Raw genomic sequence first — 24,170 nt, 5'->3', positions numbered from 1 at the left:
ATAAATAAATAAATAAATAAATAAATAAATAAATAAATAAATAAATAAATAAATAAATAATAAGCAGTTATCACGTTGACTGTACACATTTATTCAGGACAAACTTGTCTAATGTTTACTCCAGTTAGTATGATCATTAAGGTGAATATACATTTTGTGAATAACTGTCGAGAGAGAGAGAGAGAGAGAGAGAGAGAGCGCGCAGTCTACATAAATCTGCATGCGCGGATAAGAGACCCATGTTTAAATATTCATTTTTATTTAATTTTCTTTGCAAATTCATTTCTTTACCTTAATTGCCACTTGACTTCTTTATGAGACTTTAGTATACTAAATGACTACTTAGCCAACTGATCACTGTAATCATCCCGAAGCAAAGTAACAACAAGGCTGAAATACAGTACGCTAAGGCTACAGTTTAGTTTTTAACTACACGCCCAGTCTTCCGATTACATTCATGTTTTGGTCCCGGTGCGAGGAACAGGTTTGCCGACATTGATTCCAGGTGTTTTGAAGGGATAAGGCGGAGGGCTCCATGAGAGTATCGCGCTTTACTTGAAAACAAGTATAATGCTCAAAGTTTTCAACTGTACACGCAGGTTTCAGGTGCGGGTGTATATGGAACTCATGGCGTATACATTCTAGACCTAGCACTAGCCTATTTTATGGAATGTTTGGCGTCTTCGTTCCTTCGAAAAGGAAACATTCTACTGCAAATTCGCTTACCTTTTGTATTGTGGTCATCTTCGAAAAGTACCCTACAAACTTATCGAAAGGCGTTTCATTTCTGATACGACACTATTTATTTTTCTGAATGGAAACTGAACCATTGCTCACTGGAAGCACGGACCAAAGATCCGTAGACTACGGCTTTCGTTCTGGTAATCCTCCAAAAGCAAGGCGGCTGTCATACTCAGCGACTGGACATTCCTGCTATGTCGACTGGGGTAAGTTGATAGCAGCAAAAGCAATTAACAGTCACCTCCCGACAAGTCGATCCAATGTGGCAGAAATATTAACTCAGGTGAGCTTGTGGATGCGCCTCTGGGTGGAGAGTGCACCTGAAACTAATCTCCTGTCTACGCAGTGAAGACATTTGTAAAGGTTATTCTTGTGTCGACGACATTCGAGATTTTAACTTTCTTCCTCGACTGTGTACGAAACAAATCTAATTCTCTGCAGGATTCCTGCGTTTTTCAGTGTCTTTATAGCAAGATAACTTGCGAAGCTTGCATGTCATCAGTGGGCCTTCTGTACCACACCTTATCCTATTTCCGAAAAGTCGGTGTAGTTTACTCAATATCCCAACATTGTCTTGCAGAAGTGATTTTGCAGTCACAGCTGTAATGTCCACACAGACCGTATGTCACCTCAACACCGCCGCCGCTCACCCCCCAAGATTGGAGTCGGTGTTTATGCATAATTTATTTCGATAACATGTATCTTTTCTTTCTTTATCAACACGTTTAAGATGTTACGCTGTAAAACAGCAGTGCACGTCTCAAGGCAGGTGGGAAAGAGGCCCAGGAGAGGCTGTTTGCAAATATTGGTACACGTCAACCCCTTCTGTGCTGTACTTAAAGATCAGGAAGTGCTTGCTAAAATTAGTCGAAGAATGTGTTGTATAGAAAATGTCGGATTGCGTTCATGTTTTAATTGCAGCTTTATCAAGCACTGGGTGTGTGTTATTGGACAAATAAAAGCTTATCACAATTGCCATGATGTCCTAGGTTCAGAGTCACCATTACTCAATTTATTAGCTGGTTCATTTTCCAGCCTCATGAAACAATAAGTGAACAAAAGCAGTATTTAAACCTCACTTCACTTCAGAATTGGCAGTTATTAATTGTGACAAGGTTTAAATACTGCTTTTGTTCACTTATTGTTCAGCTTTGTTCATCAGTGTGGTTTAAAAATCTAGCATGATTTAAAGTTGCTGTTTTCTATAGCATGGTTTTGAAGCTCACTAATCCATCAGCCAATGTCCTCTTTCCTTATTTAGGAGATGAGGCACTTTCCATCCAGCAAGCTGTTGTTTTCATTGAGGATGCCATACAGGTATCCTTTTTGTCATTTTTTTATTTCTTGTTTTGATATTTTGATCTAGTACCACCATACACCACCTCCACCACCACCACTACTACTACTACTACTACTACTACTGTCAATAATAATGATAGCAGTCATGGTAGTATGTGTGTACAATAAGAATTATAAAATATCATCAGTGGCCAGCATTAGGTACACCTGTGTAGAATGGGGTAGGATCCCCATTTGCTTCCAGAATAGCTTGCATTCTTTGTGGCAGAGATTCAACGAGGTGCTGGTCAGTAGCGTCACATCATTTCTCTGCCCACACATTCATGCCGTAAACCTCCTGTCCTGTTCCACCTCATTCATGAACACTGTCATGTTCGTGGTACCAGCTTGAGATGATGTGTATTTGTGACATGGCACATTATCCTGTGGGAAATATCTGTTTGAAAAAAAGTAGACTAGTCATAAAGGGGAGCACATTGTCACCAACAATGCTTAGGTAATGAGTGGAATTTTAATTATGCTCACTTGAAATTAAGGGGCTTAATGTGTGCCAAGAAAACATTCACCACACCATTACACCACCTGCAGCCTGCACTGTGGACACATTGCAGGATGGATCTATGGATTCATGTTGTTTGTATAAAATTCTGACCCTACCATATTGGATGTTGCAGCAGAAATTGAGATTCATAATTCCAGGTGTGTTGTTTTGTTGCACCATTGTCTGTAAACTCTAAAGACTGTAGTGTGTAAAAACCGCAGGAGGGCAGCTGTCTCTGACATTCTGCAACTAACACGTGTGTCACCAACGATTATACCACGATCAATGTGGCTAAGAGGATGCATCTTGCCCATGCCCATCTTGCCCAATGTTTGGTCGAACAAAAACGAAACCGCTTCACCATGTCTGCATGCTTTATGTATTAAGTTGCAGCCACATGATTCACTGTTTGGAAGAGGAGGTTATTGGCGTTAATGAGCAGGTGTACCCATTGAAGTGGCCACTGAGTGTATGTAACCATATGCATAGTGGATACATTGAATATATCAAGACTTTTTAATGCTCCCCCCATAGTATCGTTCCATCAATCATCGAGTGGATTCAAGATCCCTCTGGCTTTACAGATGGTACTACTCCAGGATCTACCAATGGTAAGCTGCAAAAGTCGACAATCTTGCATCTGTCTTTCAACCAACCTTTTCACTATTTTGTAATAAATAACGGCTGCCTACTATTCTTTTTATACAAGATGAAGTGTAAAGCTTCCACAGAATCCATGTATGACATTTGAATCGGTGGCCATTGCATCCAAACAGAAACACGAGTCTTACATTGTAATAATGGAAAAGACATGGTTTGCAATTTTGCCTGCACTATCTAGCTCTAAGTTCAGCCTGCTCTTTTTACACAACTGTAAAAAGTTGTGTAAGTCACTCTGGATAAGAGCGTCTGCTAAATGACTGTAATGTAATAGTCTTGAACACTCTGCGTGACCTGGCGAGACATTGCATAAATGAAACCATTCCCTGAAAAATCTGTTCCTTGTAGATGTGACATTGACCCAAATTTGTTCCCTCCGTTTGGCAAGGATAAATATTTCAGGTACATAAATAAATAACTGCCCTTGTATCGCGGTGGCTGTCTTTTGGCCATAAATTTGAGGAAGGTGGTTGTTCTTCATTTCCAGGGGCCTGGGTGCAGTTATCGCCCTCATCCTGGCCTTAGCCTTCATCGAGAAACCCTCTTCACTGACTGCCACGTCTGACCCCCGCTACAAACTGCCCCACTGGGAGCCTCCATGTGGCCTGACCGAGAGCATTGAGATGGTGTGCTTCATGGTCTTCGCCCTTGACCTCACTCTGAAGGTGCCCATCACAACCCAACACCCCATAACTTTGCATTGCATTCTGATGCTAGTTAAGTGTTGAATGTGCTGTAAAATGCCAGCAAAAATTACTGTGCTTTAGCTACGTGATGTTTGCTGAATGACTGAAACTACAGTCCAAAGGAAAAAATTCTGTCAGTTTTCTTTCTTTTTTAAAAAGGTTTTAGCGTTACATGCAGTGGTGATTCAGTGATCTAAATAACCAATCCTCTGGTGCAGATTTATTTGATTGGCTGGGATGAGTTCCGAAAGAACAAATGGCTGATTGGCTACATGGTGGTCCTTGCAGGAAGTGTCATTGATTGGACCTTGTCACTGAGCATGTTTTGCGAAGAGGTGAGTGGGATATTCTCATTTTTTAACTGCATGAGAACAGAAATAGAATGACGTGATGGTACAATTTAAACGGATTCAGGCAACGTTACATTCTTTACAGTAAATGAATGAATCGGAAATATTGTACATATGGTGTGTTTTATGAGAGCAATTCCCCACGATTTACTGTACTTTGCAGTGTATTTATTACTGTTTATGACTGCAGAGATAAGCTGTGTTTGTAATAGGATTGTTTTAGCCACTGTGCTCTTAAAATTGTATCGCAACAATGTTTGCCATTTTCAGCATTTGAGAATCAGACGACTTCTTCGTCCCTTCTTTCTCCTTCAAAATTCATCATTGATGAAGAAAACCTTGAAATGCATCAAAAGGACATTGCCAGAAATTGCAAGGTAGTCCCTCTCAAAGTATTTTTTTTTTACTATCAGCGTGTGTATCTATGAATGGTTCTAAAACTTAAAATGGCTTTATGGAATCTGTGTTAGACATGCTATTTTGAATTGTGATAGACATTGCTATGGAAATGGAATCCTTCTTTGGTAGAATGTCCTTTCATTTCTTAGGAAATATTTTTATGGGGCTTTGTAATTGTACTTCCTCAGTAGTCCTAAAACAGGCTCTAATTTGAGATTTACTATTTTTCTTGGAGGGAAGTCACCTTTGAAAGGCACTTTTTTCTTATAAAGGAGTGCTGTGCATTCCACGAAGTTAGCCTCTTTGTTGTTAATCTGATATTCTCTGTGCCTGACAAGGTTCTTTCATTGTGCTGTGTCTTATTGAATCTCTCTCTTTCCTAGTGTTATCCTTCTCCTGGCCCTGCACTTGTGTCTCTTCACCATGTTTGGCATGCTACTTTTCTCCAAGGGAGAGGTGATGTCATTCCTCTGTTATGACTGTAGTAACCCATGTGAAAAAATAGTATGCTTGCTGCAGTGTAGTTTAAGTTTTCTATTTTATGCTTCAGCATATTTGAAATGTAATTAAATTTCATGCACTTTAAGTATTCTAAAGTATATGATTTTTCACATGGGCAAACAGCCATTGGCTCCTATTATAAATGAGCTATGAGCAGTAGTTCATGCAAATTTTTGCACATAAATAAAAATGTGTGCGTTATTATTGAGGTGCCCTCTTGTGGTGAATGTGGTACCGTGATTTTGCAGCACTATGGCACAGCTTCTGTAATAATGTAGACAAATTTTGGTCGGGTATTTACAGGTGGACTAAGGATTTTCCATTTTAGGTCTCAATAAATTGCTAATCTAAGTTTGTGTCTAAAAGTAGTGGAATCAAATTACAAACTCAATGGCATCAGGTTCTCTTTTTTCACCTTTTTTAGGATCCAGAAAAGAATGAAGAATGGAGGATCTATTTCAGAAACTTCCCTCAGTCTCTGACATCTTTACTTGTGCTTCTAACCACTGCAAATAATCCTGATGGCAAGTACACTTCATTTGGGTTTCATAAGTGTGGTTTTCATCTTGAAACTCTATCACACTGTGAAGCTCTCTCTTATGGTTTTAATTAGAAGCTTTTAACCATTGCATCACATACGTGTTTTCTTCTTGGTCTGTGAACAGTGATGATACCAGCCTACTCTTTAAACAGAGGGTATTCCATCTTCTTCATTCTCTTCAGTGGCTTTGGTAAGCACTATGACCTGCACCTTTCTCATTCATTGCTTCATTATATGTTAAGTGGGTCTGACGTACTATTGTTCACAATAGCATAATAAGTGCATTACAATTTTATGTTATATAGGGGACTTGTAGCAGTTGGATATAATGCTTAATACATGTTTACTTCATACATCAGTTGGTTACACCTATGGTCAGCTGTTATAAGCTGGGCATAATGTCTGTGTATGGTCATGAAAATGGTTATGGCCCTTATTTAGAACTAATAAAGGAATTGTGATGACCCTCTTAATGTAGTTGTTCAAAATTAGCCTGAACCTTTTGTGAAATCTAAGACAGGTGGTGCACATTGTTATTATTACTATTATTATTGGGTAAAATGTGTGAAATTATCATTTCTGCTCTTTTCTATCTTTGCACTGTAGTAGTTTCAATGATTTTTGAAGTTATTGTTTTTCTCCTAGGAACCTATTTTTTAATGAACCTGCTGACTGCAATCATATACAACCAATTCAGGGGATACTTACTGGTGAGTTGGTGATACTTACTTTATGAGTGTGTTCTCCCATGTCCATCACACAGTCGTTGCAATTTTCATTGAATGATAATATGCATGAAGAAACTTTCTAATTAGTGACATCTGAATATATTTGACATTTGAAATTTAATTTACGAAAAACTAAAATAATGCATTTCGTTATGGGTTCATATGATGTGAATTGGTCTGAAACCAAACAAATTCATAAATAAAGAAATAAATTCAAGGTAATCTGCTGAGTGTGTTTTCCAGAATCCATGCATGAAATGATAAGCATAAATGACGAGTATGTGTTTACATACAAGTAAGGAATGGCCCATTTATGTGGTTCCCCCATCAGTGTCTCCCTCCATCTCCAGTGATGAGGCTGTATCCCCAATATAGGCCAAACGTTCATGGGGGGGGGGGGGGGTTAGCTCCTGTGTCCCCTGACCACTTGCAGTGGCACTTAAGCTTTGCTGGTGTGCAGAACCGCCCTCTTTTCCTTCCCCTTTAATATCCGACTACTTCTTTTTTTTAATGTTTTTTTGGGGGGGCTTTTTCAGCTTTATTTGACAGATCATTGTAGAGAGACAGGAAAAACTAGGAGGAGAAAGAGGGAGAGGGAGAGGGAGAGACAAAGGTCGGCGGTCGGACTCGAACCGACGACGTCGCGGCTCGCAATGAGCATATGGAAAGCGCTCTACGGGCTGTGCCACACGAGACACCCCCCGACTACTTCTTTTTAATTTCCGAAAATGGCTGATAGCGTTTTCGGCTGCTGTGACCTGCCACCACTCTACAAATGTTCATTTATTTGGGGTTACGCCAGGTCGGTGACACAGTAGCATTGGCGGTGCTTGAGGAAAATCTCCCCTCCATAACAGTGAAGGGCTTTGAGTGAGAGGAAAAGTTCCATATAAATTCAATGAGGATGAGGAATGAGCAATCACATGAGGATTCCAGCGACCATTTATGGTTAATTGTGGGTGTTGACCAGCCGGAATACTAGGTTTGTGAACGTCTACGATATTTCAAGTTGATTGTGAGAAACCTGCATGCTGGTGAGTGTACGGATGGCTTTATAAATTAGGATATTTTTGACTGTACGCAGTTCTCTTCTTTTGCTCACCATGAACTTTTGGTGTAGAACTTCCACAAAGTTTTATAAATATGGCCCCAGGACTCGGAAACACAAAAGCTGCAAGTTTTTGTTTTCAAATTCCAGGTGTTGCCCTGGTGTTGGACGTAGGATTTACTGTTCATATCCAGCTTTGTGCGTGGGTGTTGCTGTCTGTGAAAATAATAAGATAACCAACAAAAACAGAAAAACAGGTAGCCAAGGAGTTTTGACGAAAAGCCCACGGATTCTGAGGCAGTATGTATGCACTTTACCAATACCCACCTCCTCTCCCTTGTCCTCCAGATGTCCGTCCAGACGTCCATCTTGAGGAGGAGGCTGGGGATCCGGGCGGCCTTTGAGGTGCTGTGTTCCTCAGCTCAGGGAGCGTCCTGCTCTGCAGAGAACGAGTAAGACTGTCCTACAGACTCCTTCACTGAGACAGCTTTTCATCATCATTCAAACTGTATGCAGAGTGAAAGCACTGCAGCTCTCAAATTTATTGAAATCTTATTGAAATCTTCAACCCACAGAAGAGGGTTGGTAAAACAAAATGTCGTAACAAAGTGCTAACCTGATTACAGTGGCCATTGGAGTGATAGGGGCGACATAGCTCAAGAGGTAAGACCGATTGTCTGGCACTCGGAGGGTTGCCGGTTCAAACCCCACCCTGGGCATGTCGAAGTGTCCTTGAGCAAGACACCTAACTCCTAACCCCTAACTGCTCTGGCGAATGAGAGGCATCAATTGTAAAGCGCTTTGGATAAAAGCGCTATATAAATGCAGTCCATTTACCATTACCATTTGATAGTGGGTGGGGGAAGGACAGTGTGTTTCTCTATGAACCCCAGCAGTGATTGTGGTGTCCTTGCTCTCTTGTATGGGCAGGACGGGTGTGAAGGTGGAGACGGTCCTGCAGGTGATGCGCTTGGTGCAAATGAAGTCCTACTACAGACGGGCTGTTGTCACGGTGAGCAGGGCCCTGAAGTCTCAACTTCAACGAATTCCCTGGAAATCCTAGCTGTGTCCTCGTGTCACCTCACCTCTCATTGCACTCTCTCTCTCGGCTCCAGAAAGCCCAGCAGCTCTCTGGAGGCTCCATCACCAGGGAGGCCTTTCAGATATTGTTTGATGAGCTGGACAAGGACAGGATTGAAGAGGTGCGGCCACGCGTCTGCCTTGCATTTCGTTAGCGTGTTTCTCGCTGAGCCTCGCCGTCTCCTTCTCATCGCTCTCTGTCTCACAGTTCATCACCACGGCTGTCTGACTGTTTATTACTTCCTGTCTCGCAGTTCGTCACTGTTTCACTTTCTATCTTTCTCTTTATCGCTGATTTAAGCTGAACTAAATGGAGGATTTTCTGAATACAAGTGAACATTAGAGCAAACAGTGATTAAGCCTGTATCCTGAGGATTGAGATTCCTTTGGAGGTTGGTATACAAGAAAGCATGGTATAATAACCATTTAAATATTACTGTAAATATTGTATAGATATTCCATATCTCTTTCCCATGTCATACATAATGAAAGTTGTTAAACCACAGTGAAATGGAATATATGCAATACAGATAATTTATATTTTTAATGTTCTTCTCCAGCATCCTCCACTGCCAGAGTACAGCTCTCCTTTCCTGCAGAAACTCCAGTTCATCTTTAGCCATTACTATGTGACCGTGGTGGGGAACCTCATTGCCCTGGCCAACATGCTGTGCATTTGTGTAAGGTAACCCGTGCGAGACAGATTTTAGTTTTGGCAGGCATTCATGTGACCACATGGTCATGGACATGAAGCATTTTATAACCAGAGCCCTTCAGCTGTCATGAAAGCCTCAGTTAAATTCAGGTGTACAGTGACACCTAGTGGTCAGCAGGTCATATTGGTGACAAACAAGGCAGATGTGCAGAAGTTGAAAGTCTACTGCACAGCTGTCATGTTTTTAGTCAAACTCCCCCAAAGGAGTAGCCCTCCTCCCACTGGCAGAAAAAATACTGCTGGAAATTACCCTTCCCCAACAACATAACCACGCCATAAACCTTTTGGAAGGCGAGATTCAGTTTCACTGCTCCTTACAGATACTGACAGCTTTGCTAAATAACTGTGATACCAAGTCCTACTCTTTTACACCCTGCTGTCACAGCACCTTACTGTACTGTCGCAATGCCCTGCTGTCACAACACCTTTCGGTACTGCTGTAAATACCTTACCGTTTCAACCCTGCGGTACAGGCACAATAACCTACTGCTGCTGTCAGAGCGCAACACACCACAGCCATTTGTAAAAATCACTCTTCCAGACTGATGAAACAAATTGTGTTCCGTAAGTGCATTCAAATAGGTTAATTGGAGGCACAGTAACTGCAGGAAAAGGTACTTAATTCTGAGCCTTTAACAATGTAATAGTAAGTACTGTTAGTCAGATAAAATAAATTGTACTGCTTGCAGTTGAATTCAATTTTTTTGGCACAGTCAGGTTTTTTAAAAATGGCTAACTCCTCTTGGAAGCATGACTTTTACTATACTGATTGATATTTGTGCAGAATTTTTTTTTTTTTTTTTTTTTTACCAGAGCACCATTATCACATTCTGTATCACACTGTAGTCGGAGAGCTCCTTTGTACTTCCCTGAAATCAGAGTTGGAAATGCGCATGTAAGAGCAAAATTTGCCACATGGCAAATACATTAAACCTATCATGGTCCACTATGCAAAGATGTGCAAATTACAGGAAAGCGATGTGGTAAACATAAACGTAGCTTACAGAAACCTGACTAGTTAGCGGCATTGTTGTGACAGTTGGTGTGTTGAACATGGCAGACCACATTGTTTCAGGATGCAATCCCGTGGTAGGGACTTTGTTCCACTCGTCAACAACGGAGCCCATTCTAAAACAAAAATGGGTGGAATTTGTTAATAAAACTCATGTGGATGTATCTGACAGCATAGAGGGAATCTGTGTTTGTAGCGCACATTTTACAGATGACTATCTGCTTCCAAAACCTCATGTAGAAGTCGATGGGTTTCATAAAGAAATATATTTTGAATCTGGTTGCCGTGCCACCTATATATCCCTGAACCACAGCAGCAAGCGTTGTCAATTTGCATATTCATAGATTCTGGAATTCTCAGTGAGGGTAAAGGTGTACAGATGCTACTAAGCCATTTTCAGTAGTTTATTTAACTACTTATTCAATGTGGAATATATTTTCTCCATATATAAAATCTCCAGGTGCATACTCCTGACCTTCACCAGGTTGTTAGCAAGCTGCAGTTCAGGGTATTTATGTGTACAGTCTTTGTTGTGCTGTCTTTCAGGTCTTACTCTTGGTGGAGTCAGATAAGCCTGTCTCAGAAAGGGATGACTATGTGTTTGAGGTAAATACAGACTTCTGGAATGCTACGTCCCAATTTCCCTACTGGGCACAATATCTTTTTAATGATAAAAGTACCTCGGCCAACCGGAATGCTTTCCAGGAACTACACCAGTTTGAATATTAAGCAAATAATGACAACACCATTTGGAAGGACATGTACTTTCAGGCTCATAACAATGTATATTGTAAAAACGGTCTTGTGCTTTGCTTAGCCTCCCAGTCTGCCTAAAGTTAAAAGAAGCATTAATTCTGCAATTGAACCAACTCCGATTATGTTTGCTCGATTAATCTTTCTTCATGTTCAGATTTTGTTTTTTTTTCTTAATGATATTAAAGGTTTGAATTTTGATTTGTATGCAGGTCGTCAACTGTTTCTTCATTGTACTGTATCTGCTTGAGATGCTACTGAAGATATTTGCATTCGGATGGAGGGGCTACGTTTCATACAGAAATAATATATTTGATGGCTTGATGACAATCATCCTTCTGGTACGTGATGTGGAATGATGAGATCAAGTTTAAGATGATCCGCACACACACACACACACACACACATACAGTGTGTGAGGAGGGGCACTTATATTAACTGTTTTACTTGGGTGACTGATAATGATGAAATGCATTGCTTGAGCCACTTTCATGCCATTTTTAAATAATGGCATAATTTTACTTAAGTGGAAGTGTCATACTTAGAAATACCTAGTTGACCATTTTATATTTGTGGTTTAATGTAATAGTTATATTTCATTAGGTTTTTCAATATTCTCTTTCTTTGAACCTAAAGGTTCTCCAGATCTCCATATTTTCCACATACAAATATCCATATCCTCACTGGTAAGTTATTTTGGTTATTTTGCTTCCGTTTATTTAATCTATTATGTGATCGCTACCTTGCCGGACGTTATTAGGAATGTGATTGTATGGAAGCACTGTATGCAGCTGTTGCACCTGCTTGATGTGTGCCCTGTGCCGTAGGCTTTCGCTGTGGGAAATGGTTCGCCTGGTCAACATGCTCATCATCTTTCGCTTCCTCAGGGTCATCCCCACCATCAAGGTGCTCTCAGACACATTCGCACATATTCACACTCTTCTGATTATAACTCTTCTTTCTCCCGGATAATTCATCTCCCACATCAGACCCCCTAGTCCTCTGATGGGCACCTTGCTACATTATGAAAGTATTCTGCCAGTTCTGTTCCATGTTCCATGGAAAATTGTGTAATTTAAAATGGGTTAACTTAGGTTTAGTTTCTGAGATGTCTTTGTGTTTGGCGCCATCCAGTGGCGAAAACTTACTTTGAGGTCTCTCTTTCATTGCCGTGACATAAGATCACCCATTTAAAAGTGTTAAGTGTTTAAGATTTTTGTTTTGGAAGACACTTCAAATAGATATCTCACTTCTCATTTCAAGTCTGTGTATTGTTGTACTTAAAAATGTACGCTTTTTTTCTATAGCTGATGTCCCTCGTTGCCAGCACTCTGGTGGATCTGGTGAAAAACCTCAGAGCTTTTGCTGGAATTTTAGTGGTGAGCAATTCCACAGCCATCCAAGTCATGTAAAAAGATTTACTCACAAAAGCCACCAAGCCTTGTATTTTTAAAAAAAGATATGTTGATTACTTTAGAGCTTTGGGATTAAGTCTACATTACTCCTCATCCAATATCCTTCCAACATTCCTCTTCCCTTGTGTGTGAAGGTGGTGTACTACATCTTTGCTGTCCTTGGAATCTGGCTATTCGAGGGAGCAATCCCAGCTCCAGGGAATGCGAGGTACATCTCTCTCTAATCTACCATTGCACATAATAAATGTGTGGAACATAAAATTCCAGCTTGTTTTCAAATGCAAAACGTAATTGAGTTTTTCATGCATGCCATCAGAATTCTCCTCTATCTGCACTTAAGAGTGCGTATTATGAGCACGTTAGAAACTTTTAATTTGAAACTTTTAGATGAAAAGATTCTGTGGCAGATGCATCAGGGGTAGGAGGTTCTGTCATCTGTTTTTCATGATAGGTGGTGAGTTATATCTGAGATCCTACAGTGCTTGTGTTGGAATAAACGTGTAGCTACAGAATTAAAAGGAAGGTCAGTCTTAATTAAAATACAGATAAAATCGCAATGGTACATTTGCACTTCTAAATGTTTAGCATGGGCTGAACCGGGTTGTAATGTGACCTAGCAGTCTCTCATTGACCCACACAAGAGCATGGATAAAACACTGTCTTGCTGGCCTCTGCTTTTTGGTTTTGTGGTCCCATTTTAAAACAGAGTTACTGATTGCCCTTCAGTGAGCTGAGTGCACTTGAGATTTATGAGTGCGGTGTATTTGTAAGCTCGTTCAATGTGGAATCTATATCACTTTATGCAGGGGCCACAAATAAGTGCCCTTCTTAACAGGGAACCTTATTCATGGCAATTTGTATATCGTCCTCCAAATATATTCTTCTCCACACAATTAGTCCCAATGTGCTTCATACATAGATACAGTAGCGACTAGGACTACCCTTGATTTTGGTTTATCTTTTTATCAGCACTGAAAGATGATGGGAAAACTCATCAGTAAGCTTTAAAAATATTTAAAATAACAATGTTTGTTAATTCAGGCTCCTGTTTGTCTACCTGTAGCCTGATCACCAATTCCAGCACTGCCAACTTCAGCATGGAGTGTGGAACATACGAGCAACTAGGCTACTGGCCTAACAACTTTGATGACTTTGCTGTGAGTACCAACAAATCACACTCCTGACCGGTGAAGCTCCAAAGAAGCTCATCAGAAGAATCTGCTGTCTGGGAGCTGTTTCCTCTCACATGTATTTCTAATAATTAATAATTAATAATTCTCTTAGGTTATACCTTGGCTTATTTAATCAGTTTGTTAATGCATAAACAAACCTGGAAGAAAGAAGGAAAAGGCCTAGTCTTTTGTACACTAAGAGTGTGCTCTGCACTGTACCCAATTACAGATGCATTTAAATAGCCGAACTTCAGTGGTACTCAGGATTGTACTTGGATTGTACTTTGGCCCCAAATGCAAAATTGAGGTTTTGTAATTTAAGGTGAACACTTCATAATAACCTTAATTGTGACCCTTAACCTTAATGATAAAGTACCTGGTATAACATTGCGTTATATAAATAGGTTGCATATGAACTATTAGCAATGTAAAGTCAGTTCAAGTTAGTAAAACATGTGAGGTAATAAACCAGTAATGTACAATGTATTTAAAGGTCACAAAGAGTGCCATTCTGAAGCAGTTACATAACAGGGAGCTTCTAGTGTGAATACAGATGAAAGAACTAGAAAATAAATCTCAGGAAATGTTTATCGTCCATGTCCAAGACTGATACTGTATATGAAGGTTTACTTCTGCCTGTTTAACATTAACACTTTTGTGTGCCATCTCCTCCCTGTGTACACCTAGTCCACACTGGTGCTTCTCTACAACATCATGGTAGTGAACAACTGGCAGGTATTCATAGACGCCTACTCCAGATACACTACCAGGTAAGCTGAAGGAGGACACAAGATTTCAGATTTGTGTGTCAAATGATTTTATGAAGTATGGACATACGTTTTACAGTGTTTTGCCGTTTCATTATCATGGAGATACTTTTGGAAATGTAGCGTGTGTGGACACCTGAATGTCACTCCTATATGTACTTGTTGCACATCTCATTCCAAAACAATGGGCATTAATATGGAGGTGGACCCTCCCCCCCCCCCCCCCCGCCCTCACCCCCTGGGTGCTGTAACAGCCTCTGCTGGAAGGTTTTCCAGTAGATTGTGGAACATGGCTGCAGGGATTAACTTCCAATCAGCCTCAAGAGCATTAGTGAGGTTGGGCGCTGCTGTTGGACATAAGGCCTGGCTTGCAGTCTGCATTACAATTCATCCCAAAGGTGTTTCGTGGGGTAGAGGTCGGGGCTCTGTGTGGGCCAGTCAAGTTCTTCCCCACCAAACACAGCAAACCATTACTTTATGGACCTTGCTTTATGCACGCAGGTATTATCATGCTGAAACAGGAGAGAGCCTTCCCCAAACTGTTGCCACAGATTTGGAAGTGCAGTTCTCTAGAATGTGTTTGTATGCTGTAGCTTTAAGATTTCCCTTCATTGGAACTAAAGGGCGTAGCCCAAACCATGAAAAGCAGCCCCAAAACATTATTCCTCCTCCACCAAATTTTACAGTTGTCACTATTCTGGCCAGTAATGTTGGCACTGCATTCCACCAAACCCAGATTTGTCTGTCAGACTGCCAGATCGTGAAGCATGATTCATCACTCCAGAGAACACATTTCCAGAGCTCCAGAGTCCTGTGGCGACGTGCTTTACACCACTCCAGCCCATGCTTGTCATTGTGCACGGTGATCGTATGCTTGTCGTGTACGGCTGCCCGGCCAAGGAAACTCATTTCATGAGGCTCTTGATGAACAGTTCTTATGCTGACATCGTTTTCAGAGGTAGTTGAGTGTTGCAACCGAGGACAGATGATTTTTACGCGCTACACACTTCAGCACTCGACGGTCCCATTCTGTGAGCTTGTGTGGCCTACCGGTTCGCAGCTGATGTTGTTCCTCCTATATGTTTTCACTTCATAATAACAACACTTACAGTAAACTGGGGCAGCTCTAGCTAGGCAGAAATTTGACAAACTGACTTGTTGGAAAGGCCACGTTGAAAGTCACTGAGCTCGTCTCTACAACCCGTTCTACTGCCAGTGTTTGTCAATGGAGATTGCATGGTTGTATGCTTGAATTTATGCTTCTTTTAAATGGTAAATGGACTGCATTTATATAGCGCTTTTATCCAAAGCGCTTTACAATTTATGCCTCTCATTCGCCAGAGCAGTTAGGGGTTAGGTGTCTTGCTCAAGGACACTTCGACACGACCAGGGCGGGGTTTGAACCGGCAACCCTCCGACTGCCAGACAATCGGTCTTACCTCCTGAGCTATGTCGCCCTGATGTGTAGAACACCCACTTTTAGAAATGGGTGTGGCTGAAATAGCTGAAACCACTAATTAGAAGGGGTGTCCACATACTTTTGGAAATAGAGTCTATCTCGTTTTAAGTGAGGGATGTATAATGGTTGAGGATTCCAAAAGGAACCTGTTGTTTTTTCCCACGGCGCGCAGGAACTGCCGCCGTAGGCTATGCATGGCAAATTGTGGTCACTTACTCACTCATGGATGACCTGAGAGGGACGTTTGGTGGGACGCCTGTGCAGGTGGTGATTCGTTCAGTAGGACGCTTGCGCAAGTGCATCTCTCGAAATCACCACTTCGAATGGCACAAGATTTTTAAGCACAGCTTTATCGCCTAACGTTACTCTAGCTAACCCTAACATGTTAGCGTTTCGCCTACTTTAGTTAACGTACTTTAGCACGTACCACTGATACAGATGTATGGACACACGGAGGACAACAAATAATGCTACAGAGGTGAGGTCATGCCATGGCTAGCTAGCTATATAGTTAGCCAAGTTTTACTCATGACACTTTGTGCAGGTGCGCTGTGGGTCTGCACGGTTTCATGCTTGTTTTATAGCCATTTGTTGCTCTAGTTATTGTGCTGACAAGTCTTAATAGGGACTTGTGCACAGCCGGGTAATTAGAGTAAGGAACTGTAATCCGCCCACACAGTTAATTCAGGTTTATTGTTTGTTTTATGAAAACCATTGAATGTATGTTGTAAAAATACATAGGCATCTCAAAAGGCAATGTATGAATAGACTGTAGAAAGAGCATCAGTCATACCACAGCAGCAACCATTTGAGAGATAGAACAAAGACATTTGTAGCATGTTCAGTGCAAAACAGAACGCCCTAGAAGGATATGTCTGCACTCATGCGTGTAGTTTACATCTAGGTGGGCTGCCATTTTCATGGTCATGGTTTTTTCATTGTTTTAACAGTTAGTTTTTATTGTTATTTCAGCTTGATCTTGCTAGTTTAGACACCATCCAACGATTAAATGCAGCAAAACATTTAAATGCTTTACAATAGTTCTTATATTGTAGTGTTGTTTTATGTACTTTCATTCAATTACCATTGTTCAAGTATTATTCTTGTGGGGTGACACTAGGGAGCACTGTAGTACTCATGTATAGTGTTTCTTAACATATAAAACTGCTGTCAGTCAGTATGCAGAGTCTCAGAACTGGATTGGCTTGTTACAGTACAGCCGTTTAAAGACAGTATTCAGGTGATAATGGAAAGTGCTGAGGTTCACCAGAACCTGTTGACTTTGTTTTTGCCCAAGACTGGGATGTCCTGTTTTAAGGTACACGGCCAACAACAGATTAATGTATTTGTTTGGTCCTCTAGAGGTCGCACTTGTTATCAAAGTATTTGGTGCTTCAGTTATGGAGGGAAACTTAATCTGCTGAATGATCCTTGTCTTTAACTTCTAAGTTAAATACGCTTTTAAATTGAGTTGTAATTACTCAATTTAAAAGTTTCACAGTGCGTACATGTGTTTGTGTGTGTACATGTGTGTGCATGTGTGTGTTTAGCGATGCTAAAGAAACAACTTCTGTAAAACTAAGAAGTATGATTCCATAGCAGTGAAATCAATATTTAGAATACATTTCCATTCTTAATGTAAATGTCATTCATGTGTTAATTTCCTGCTCTCTAGGTGGTCAATGCTCTACTTCGTGTCCTGGTGGCTTACCTCATCAGTCATGTGGGTGAACCTGTTTGTGGCTTTAATCTTGGAGGTATGTTCAGAGCCTGAAAACCCTGGTCTAGAGAGAAAAAAAGAGTCTGTCTTCTTGATGAAGCCCAATGGGCACCTCTGGAAAAATGTGAAATACAGTGTCTTCCTCTCTCCTAAAACAGAGCTTCATCTATAAGTGGGACCGGAGCCATACCAGTTCTGCCTCGGAGATGGAGAACACGAGGTTGCAGACGACAGTCCAGCTAATGTTCAGGTAGAAGAATGTACCTGTATTTGAATTGGTTGACTTGGCTTTGCATCTGCATTTGGATTTGAATTTGGATTTGGCCACGCCTCTTGCTTTGCTTATTTACCCAATCAATAATCACTTCAGAGATACTGTGCAGTTTCTCTGGCCTTTGGCTTACATTTGCATTTGCACTTGACTTCGAGTTTTGCTTCAGGTTTTGCAGCGCCAGCAGTAGCGATGTTACTGACTCAAGTCCGATTAGCTTTCCTGTTTAGATACGTTGCCGTGGCTTTTGTTTCTGTCCTGTGTTCCTTATGGTGGTTCTTGTTCCTCTTCTTCATGACGTTTCTTCTTAATAGATTCTCACACTACTGCAAACTGCATGCACTTGTGTTGCTGAAATCACACGAATACTCAAGCGTGGTGTTGGCCTGCAATGGTTTCCATGGGATTGTTTGATTTCTGGGATGGTTAACACAAGCAAAGGTCCATACAAACACACTAAATGTTTCTTATGCTCTGTCTGTGCCATTTGTCAGAGAACACATACAAGAGCCCACAGAGGAGGAACTAATGTCCCAGCTACACCAACACCCCCACCTAAATATTAACCAGTGACAACAATCTGCACCTCACCTCACCACCAAAACGCGCTCCATCTCTGCTCCACACTGCTCTCCCACGCAAAATGGAAAGTGCATTTTGTGTAATGGTGAGAGGTACAGTATCAAACGGCTCATGACTGCAATCACCAGTCATGTGTCATGAACACCAGTCCTGAGTCGCCACATGTGGCCTCCTAAGCCGAGTGGTTATGTGAACTAGTTTAAAATTTATTTGCTGTACTATAGTGCACTTTATTCTGTTTTATTTTTTAATCAAATGTTGACAAATGACATGTGTATGCCTATTTGATAACATTATATTTACCTGTGCCATGAACCAAAGCCTCAGGTGCAAACTGTATTTAAGAAATGTGCTTTGATATGCATAAACGGGCTACTCAGTTTCGGCTTCTGTCAACATTTGTCTTTTACTTTGACTTACAAGTAAAACGCATGACACTTTTTCTTCAATCTCAGCTGGATGACTTAGTTTTAATGATTACTGAACTTGCTTGCTGTGATGAAAAAAAAATGAATGGTTACAGTCAAGGACACATTTTGATTGAATCCCAGCTATAGTTTGTCATGTGATAATATAGCCATCAATCCACATAGTTCCCTAATATTTAAATGTCAGACTGGCTTAATACAGAATGTTTTATTTTGCTTGCTATGGTTTTATTTGCAATATTGTTTTATTGGACGTGGATTTTACAACAATGTTAAGCCTTTCTTTTTGTGATGATGACACACTGTTTAAAGAAGGGAAGTCTTTTAAGAGTGAAGTTTCAAAAGAAGCAAGATGCACAAGTTCTAAGGTATTAATTTCATTTGACTACATTTGAATTCATTCTTTCTTACTTCTGATGGTCGAGTGAGTTCCAGAGTTTTCAGTGTGGTAAAAGGTACTCATGTTGACTGCATTATCTGTTATCTGTTGTGTTGTTTGTCTGTTGTGAATACTGCTTTTCCTGGATGTATATGTTCCTAAAGTATATGCCTTTTGCTTTTTTTTGTAGAAAGCATCGTGGTGGTTCCCTAGGTATCTGTTCAAAAATGATTTTATATTAACTGTTTACCTAAGTTGAATTGTTTTTTTCTGTTCCATATGTTCATTTTTTGTTTGACAGAGCTTGAATGTTCTGTGTGTGTGTGTGTGTACATGGGTGGTGGTGGAAGGGGTGAGGACGGGGGGTGGGGGGGGGGGTGGGGGTGGAAGACATAGTACTAAGGTTTAATCACATACCTGCCTCCCACAGCTGAGAAAATGGCTGGAATGAGAACAGTGGGTGAAACACATTTATCTCTGATGGAAAGACTGACAGCTCATTGTGATGAACAGCGATGCCATGTATGTGTCAGGTGACAAAGCAGACTTTTCATAATGGCTCAGTCTCATGCGTTGTCAGTCATAAAATTACTATCTCCGAAGGGCTGAAGTACAATAGCAATGCCAATGGCTTCAGTCAGCCGATACCATCACCTGTCAGTTTCAGTGGAAACCAACTTGAACCAGAAGCTTTCGTCAAAAGAAGCCATCAGTTAAAGCTATGACGCTACATGTTATATACTGCAGTTGCACACTATATATAAGTTCCAGAAAGCACAGAAGGTGGGTAGTGGAATCCAGATAACATTTTGATACATTATGTCAAAAATAATGAAATAAATAATAACAGTGACTACATATTTTTAGTTAGTCGATACGGTACTGTTCTAGAATGAGTTTTATTAATTCTGTTAAAACCACTGTGATGAATCCTGTCAAGGATACTTCTCAAAACTGTATTCCTCTACCAAGATTACATCATGCATGCGGCTTTAATCGTGACAATTGGAAACTGGTTGCAAAATCCAATAATTCCATCACTGGAATGTTATATCTATGGATGGATCACCATTTAATTTTCCTACCAGAACAGGTTGAACAGCATTCATGGGCATTGTTAACTGTGCTCAATGTGCCCGTCACCTTCTGAGAGAGCACAATTCATCCCCCACACTTTTTAAGGGCAAAAAGTATTGGATGGCATCCTTTTCCCCATCCACTAGGCAGTAATTCTCCCGCACATAGACAGACGCATGCAGATGCACGTACTTCTGAGAAGATATAAGACACAAGCTGTTGTTAGTACTATACATACTGTAAGTGGCTTCTTTTTCACTGTAGGATGTGTCTGGGTGAAGTGAACAATTGTGATTCTCTTTCTGTGTTAGCGCAGAAAGTTGGTCTCAATTTCACATACGTCTGGATGTTTGGCCATAGAGGGGGGGTGTGGGGAGGGAGGTTGGTGGTCAGAGTTCTCACTGGGGTGTTGATTCAGCAGACTGGGCAAACAAACACAGCAGCTGCAAGGAGCTCATTCACACAAAACAGGCTCAGCACAAACTAGGCACTGAGGGTCATGCTTGAAAGTGACGGCTGTCTTCCGCTGTTTGTTTGCCCTTCAATCTGGGGAACGCCACTCCCAGTGCAGGCCAAGTTAGGCTCCGCCCACCACAGCACACGCGAGCCACTTTAGGCCTTGGTGAGGTCTGTGTTTCTGTCAAACCACTAATCTGCTGAGGTTCAAATTAAATACCAAGATCCCATTGACTGGCTAAAAATGCTCAGTCTGTTTTCAGTTTTGGAACAGATCAACAGCTTTCATAAAAGGGACTTATGACAGATTTCTCACTTTTTATTCACAAAAATATCTAGAAGAATTTGCCTCAGTTGGGCCCAGATAACAATGGCTCAGGGACATCTACTGGATGGCCAAAGTGAGTCACAACATTAACCCATAGCAAGCAAACCAAATTTACTGGCACATTTGTTATACAAGTTGTATCTTTGTTCATTAGTTTCAGTTAGCGTGGGATGAGTCAGATGTTTGTGCAGACTTTTAAATTTATAGTCCAGCACTACCTGATATAACCGTCAATATTGCTCATCTCTTGGCTGGATTATTAACTTATCTTCTCTGCCAGAGAGACTTGTTTGAGACGTGTTTGTAACCATGGCTGGTTCAATTGAATTAGTTGCGTACTGGTTAGCATAGCCTACCACTGTTTTCTGTGTTGGTCATTTTGGCTTTGAGTGACACTGATGGGAACAAAGGATGTGAAAGGACAAAATATGGCGAAAGTGGGCTCTGTTGATTGACTCTTCCCATATTACCCGCATGGCTGAGTGATGTCACTTCACACCTTTAGGACTCCACCGTGCCACCGCTGCTAGCCGGAATGCCAAAAATGACAGTGATGGCGATGATGTCAACACATCTGTGGCATGATAGCAATGCGGCAGCTTAAACGCAGGCCAGCCCAGTGCATAATCATCCTTGTGCTCGATCTGTCAGACCGTCCTTGATGAGACCTGAAACTCCCCCTCGCATGTTCTGTGAAAGAGGATGAAATAGAGTGAGGAATTCACAGGCCATTGCAGAGAGCATCTGAGGTATTAGCCACCCACGGAATTCTTGTCGCGCCTAGGAAGTTCTCCTTTTTTGCTCCATTGTGAGGAGGCCAGTTGTTTCTTCAACTTCTGGGGGAGCCGTACCCCCTGATTTTGCGTTTTTCTTTAAATTATTTAGAGCACCTGTGCGAAACCATCCTCCTGGCACGTTAGGTAGCATTGAACCATTGTGTTATGAGCATTGACTGTAAAACTGAAGGAGACTTCCCGGTCTTTCCTGAGCGATAAACGGTCTACAGACCTAACAACGCGAGACGTAAAGGCTGAAATTTAACGTTGGCTGGGCATTTTTCTCCAATGCGTATGTGACTTGATCGTCGGCCGGGCCGGAGGGGGTGGGTTTGACAAATCTCAGTAGACAGGTGAACTGGCATACCTGAGCGTCCCTCAACCGCCGTGGAGATCTGTGGAGTCATGTGCTCCGCTCTGCCGTTGACCCAGCTGAAGCGCAGCTGTCTTGTTTCCCCTGGCAACGGGTTGGGCTTGGAATCTTCCCCTCTGGCTCTGGCTTATCAGTTATTGCCGGGGTAAGGTATGCCGCACTTGCAAAGCAGCTGCTGCCATAACTCTGCGGTGTGTACACAGAGGGACAGCTGAAAGGCTGGCATTTCTCAATCTTTTACGCTCCTCCCCTTCCTCTTTCTGCATAGTGTGAGAGCCAGATAATGTCTGAAGTGAGGCGTCACACGCGTGACCTTTCGCCTATGGGCCTCTTAAATCTGGGGGGTTTCGTTGGGCCTGCTTTCTTGACATTCTGTACATGTTTGATTTTGCATATAGTTCTGTTCTGTTATTGCCCTTTTACAGTAGTCAGATTAAACTGTCTCGATTAATAGATATGTATCAATATGCCGTCAATATCTGAGCAATGTGTGACGAGTCGCACGGTTTTTTTCAAGGAGGCGTGAGCGTTCTGGACTCTAAATTTACATATACATTTCAGTACTTAGGAGGTGCTTTTACCCGTAGTACATTTTTACATACCATCCATTTATATAGCTGGATATTTTACTGAAGCAATTCAAGTTATGTATCTTGCTCAAGGGTACAACGGCAGCACCCTGGCTGGGAAGAAAACCTGCAACCTTTGAGTTCCCTAACCATTACACTGCCCTGCCTCCCCAGCTCTCGTTGTGCTGTCTTTCTGAGCCTGTCTTCCTCAAGTTTAAATACAGCAGTATCCTGAGCTAAACCTAAAGTTCATGATTACAGGCTGATGGTGCAATAATTTGGCATCAGACATGCCCGTTGTGATAATATTCCATTGAACTTACCTATCAAGTTCAACCCAAATTGTTATGACTTTGCTTCCGTGACGCATTAGGAGTTTAACGTACATAATGTCACACATTATATGCATCACTAGTGTGTATAATTTGGGGATGCTATAGTTTTGTACAGTTGGCGCACTTGGTGTTATCCCTGCACGGCTCTTGGTATATGTGAATCAAGACAAAATGCATGGATTATCTCAATGCACTTTTTGCGGTCCCTCCCCATTCAAATGTACGGTTCTCTTGATGAGATCTGTCCATATTGCCTTGGCCCTGTGTCCACCATGCAAATGCCGGGCTGTTTCTTTTCTCCGCTGCCCCTTTGAAACCGCCGAATCGCAGCCGGATCTTAAGTTTCAGCCTCGGAATATCAGGATTTGAGTTGCAGATAATTAGAGGGCCCGGGCGTAAATGACACCTTGCAGTGCGGGGGGAAAACGATCACGTCGGGTTCCGAAGGTGGGAGTCAGGACCCGGGCTCTCCGGCAGAGGCGGAGAAGAAAGGAAAAGGTGGGGGGGGGGAAGGTGCGACGGACCGACATAAGGATGCCGGAGAATGGGAGGCCCCTCTGCTGCCCCCACCCCGCTTCTTCTCGGGCCCTCGGCCCCGCCGGCCTGGCTGTAATTACGCTCCCTGCCCCTCCAGCCTCCGCTCTTTCGAGCGGGGTAATTCAATCGCCGGGCTGGAGGCCCCAGCCCCGTCACACGAACCAGCACCTGTCCGCCGGGCCCGGCCCTTTTTCGCCTGCTGTAAAAAAAAAAGGGGGGGGGGGGGGTGTGAGGATTGCGAGCCGTGCCGTTAATCCGTAAGCCGCGGACCCGGCCGTACTTCCCCCAGCACCTGTCGGCCAGGTGGGGCTTTATCAGAGTCACGGCCCTCTCCGTTTGTTGGTTTTGTTCGGAGGTGTCAGGATAAGGACACTGGGTACACCCCACCCACCTGCACTCTCCTGCTTCTCTTTGTGAGCAGCAGCAGCAGCAGCTACCCCGTGCATCAGGAAGCAGGGCGTGAGAGGCCAGT

The 24,170-nt window shown here is 42.0% G+C and overlaps 1 protein-coding gene across 1 annotated transcript; it reads left to right on the top strand.

Annotated features, from left to right (window-relative positions):
- The first annotated feature begins 481 nt into the window (after positions 1–481).
- On the top strand, positions 482–19,494 carry tpcn2 (two pore segment channel 2). The gene is made up of 25 exons (XM_035417375.1): positions 482–947; positions 2,003–2,058; positions 3,116–3,192; positions 3,729–3,906; positions 4,146–4,262; positions 4,548–4,654; positions 5,060–5,132; positions 5,602–5,701; positions 5,843–5,908; positions 6,364–6,428; positions 7,843–7,946; positions 8,425–8,506; positions 8,610–8,696; positions 9,135–9,254; positions 10,848–10,907; positions 11,267–11,395; positions 11,691–11,740; positions 11,882–11,960; positions 12,362–12,433; positions 12,604–12,677; positions 13,533–13,626; positions 14,329–14,411; positions 17,543–17,624; positions 17,746–17,837; positions 18,353–19,494. The coding sequence occupies exons 1-25, from the start codon at positions 815–817 to the stop codon at positions 18,429–18,431; spliced, it is 2,259 nt and encodes a 752-aa protein (XP_035273266.1). The 5' UTR covers positions 482–814; the 3' UTR covers positions 18,432–19,494.
- The last annotated feature ends 4,676 nt before the right edge of the window (positions 19,495–24,170 follow it).

Source organism: Anguilla anguilla, chromosome 5 (assembly GCF_013347855.1).
Source record: "Anguilla anguilla isolate fAngAng1 chromosome 5, fAngAng1.pri, whole genome shotgun sequence".
Lineage (NCBI taxonomy): Eukaryota > Metazoa > Chordata > Actinopteri > Anguilliformes > Anguillidae > Anguilla > Anguilla anguilla.
The sequence above is the reverse complement of the archived record's forward strand: the minus strand, read 5'-3'. Positions and strand labels throughout refer to the sequence as shown.

What these genes read in the sequence shown, in the direction of transcription:
- tpcn2 (XM_035417375.1), top strand. Translation starts at nt 815, where the DNA reads ATGGAAACTGAACCATTGCTCACTGGAAGCACGGACCAAAGATCCGTA. An exon ending in TGAGCATGTTTTGCGAAGAG is followed by an intron (nt 4,263 to 4,547) that starts GTGAGTGGGATA and finishes TGCCATTTTCAG; the next exon opens with CATTTGAGAATCAGACGACT. An exon ending in CTTTTGCTGGAATTTTAGTG is followed by an intron (nt 12,434 to 12,603) that starts GTGAGCAATTCC and finishes TTGTGTGTGAAG; the next exon opens with GTGGTGTACTACATCTTTGC.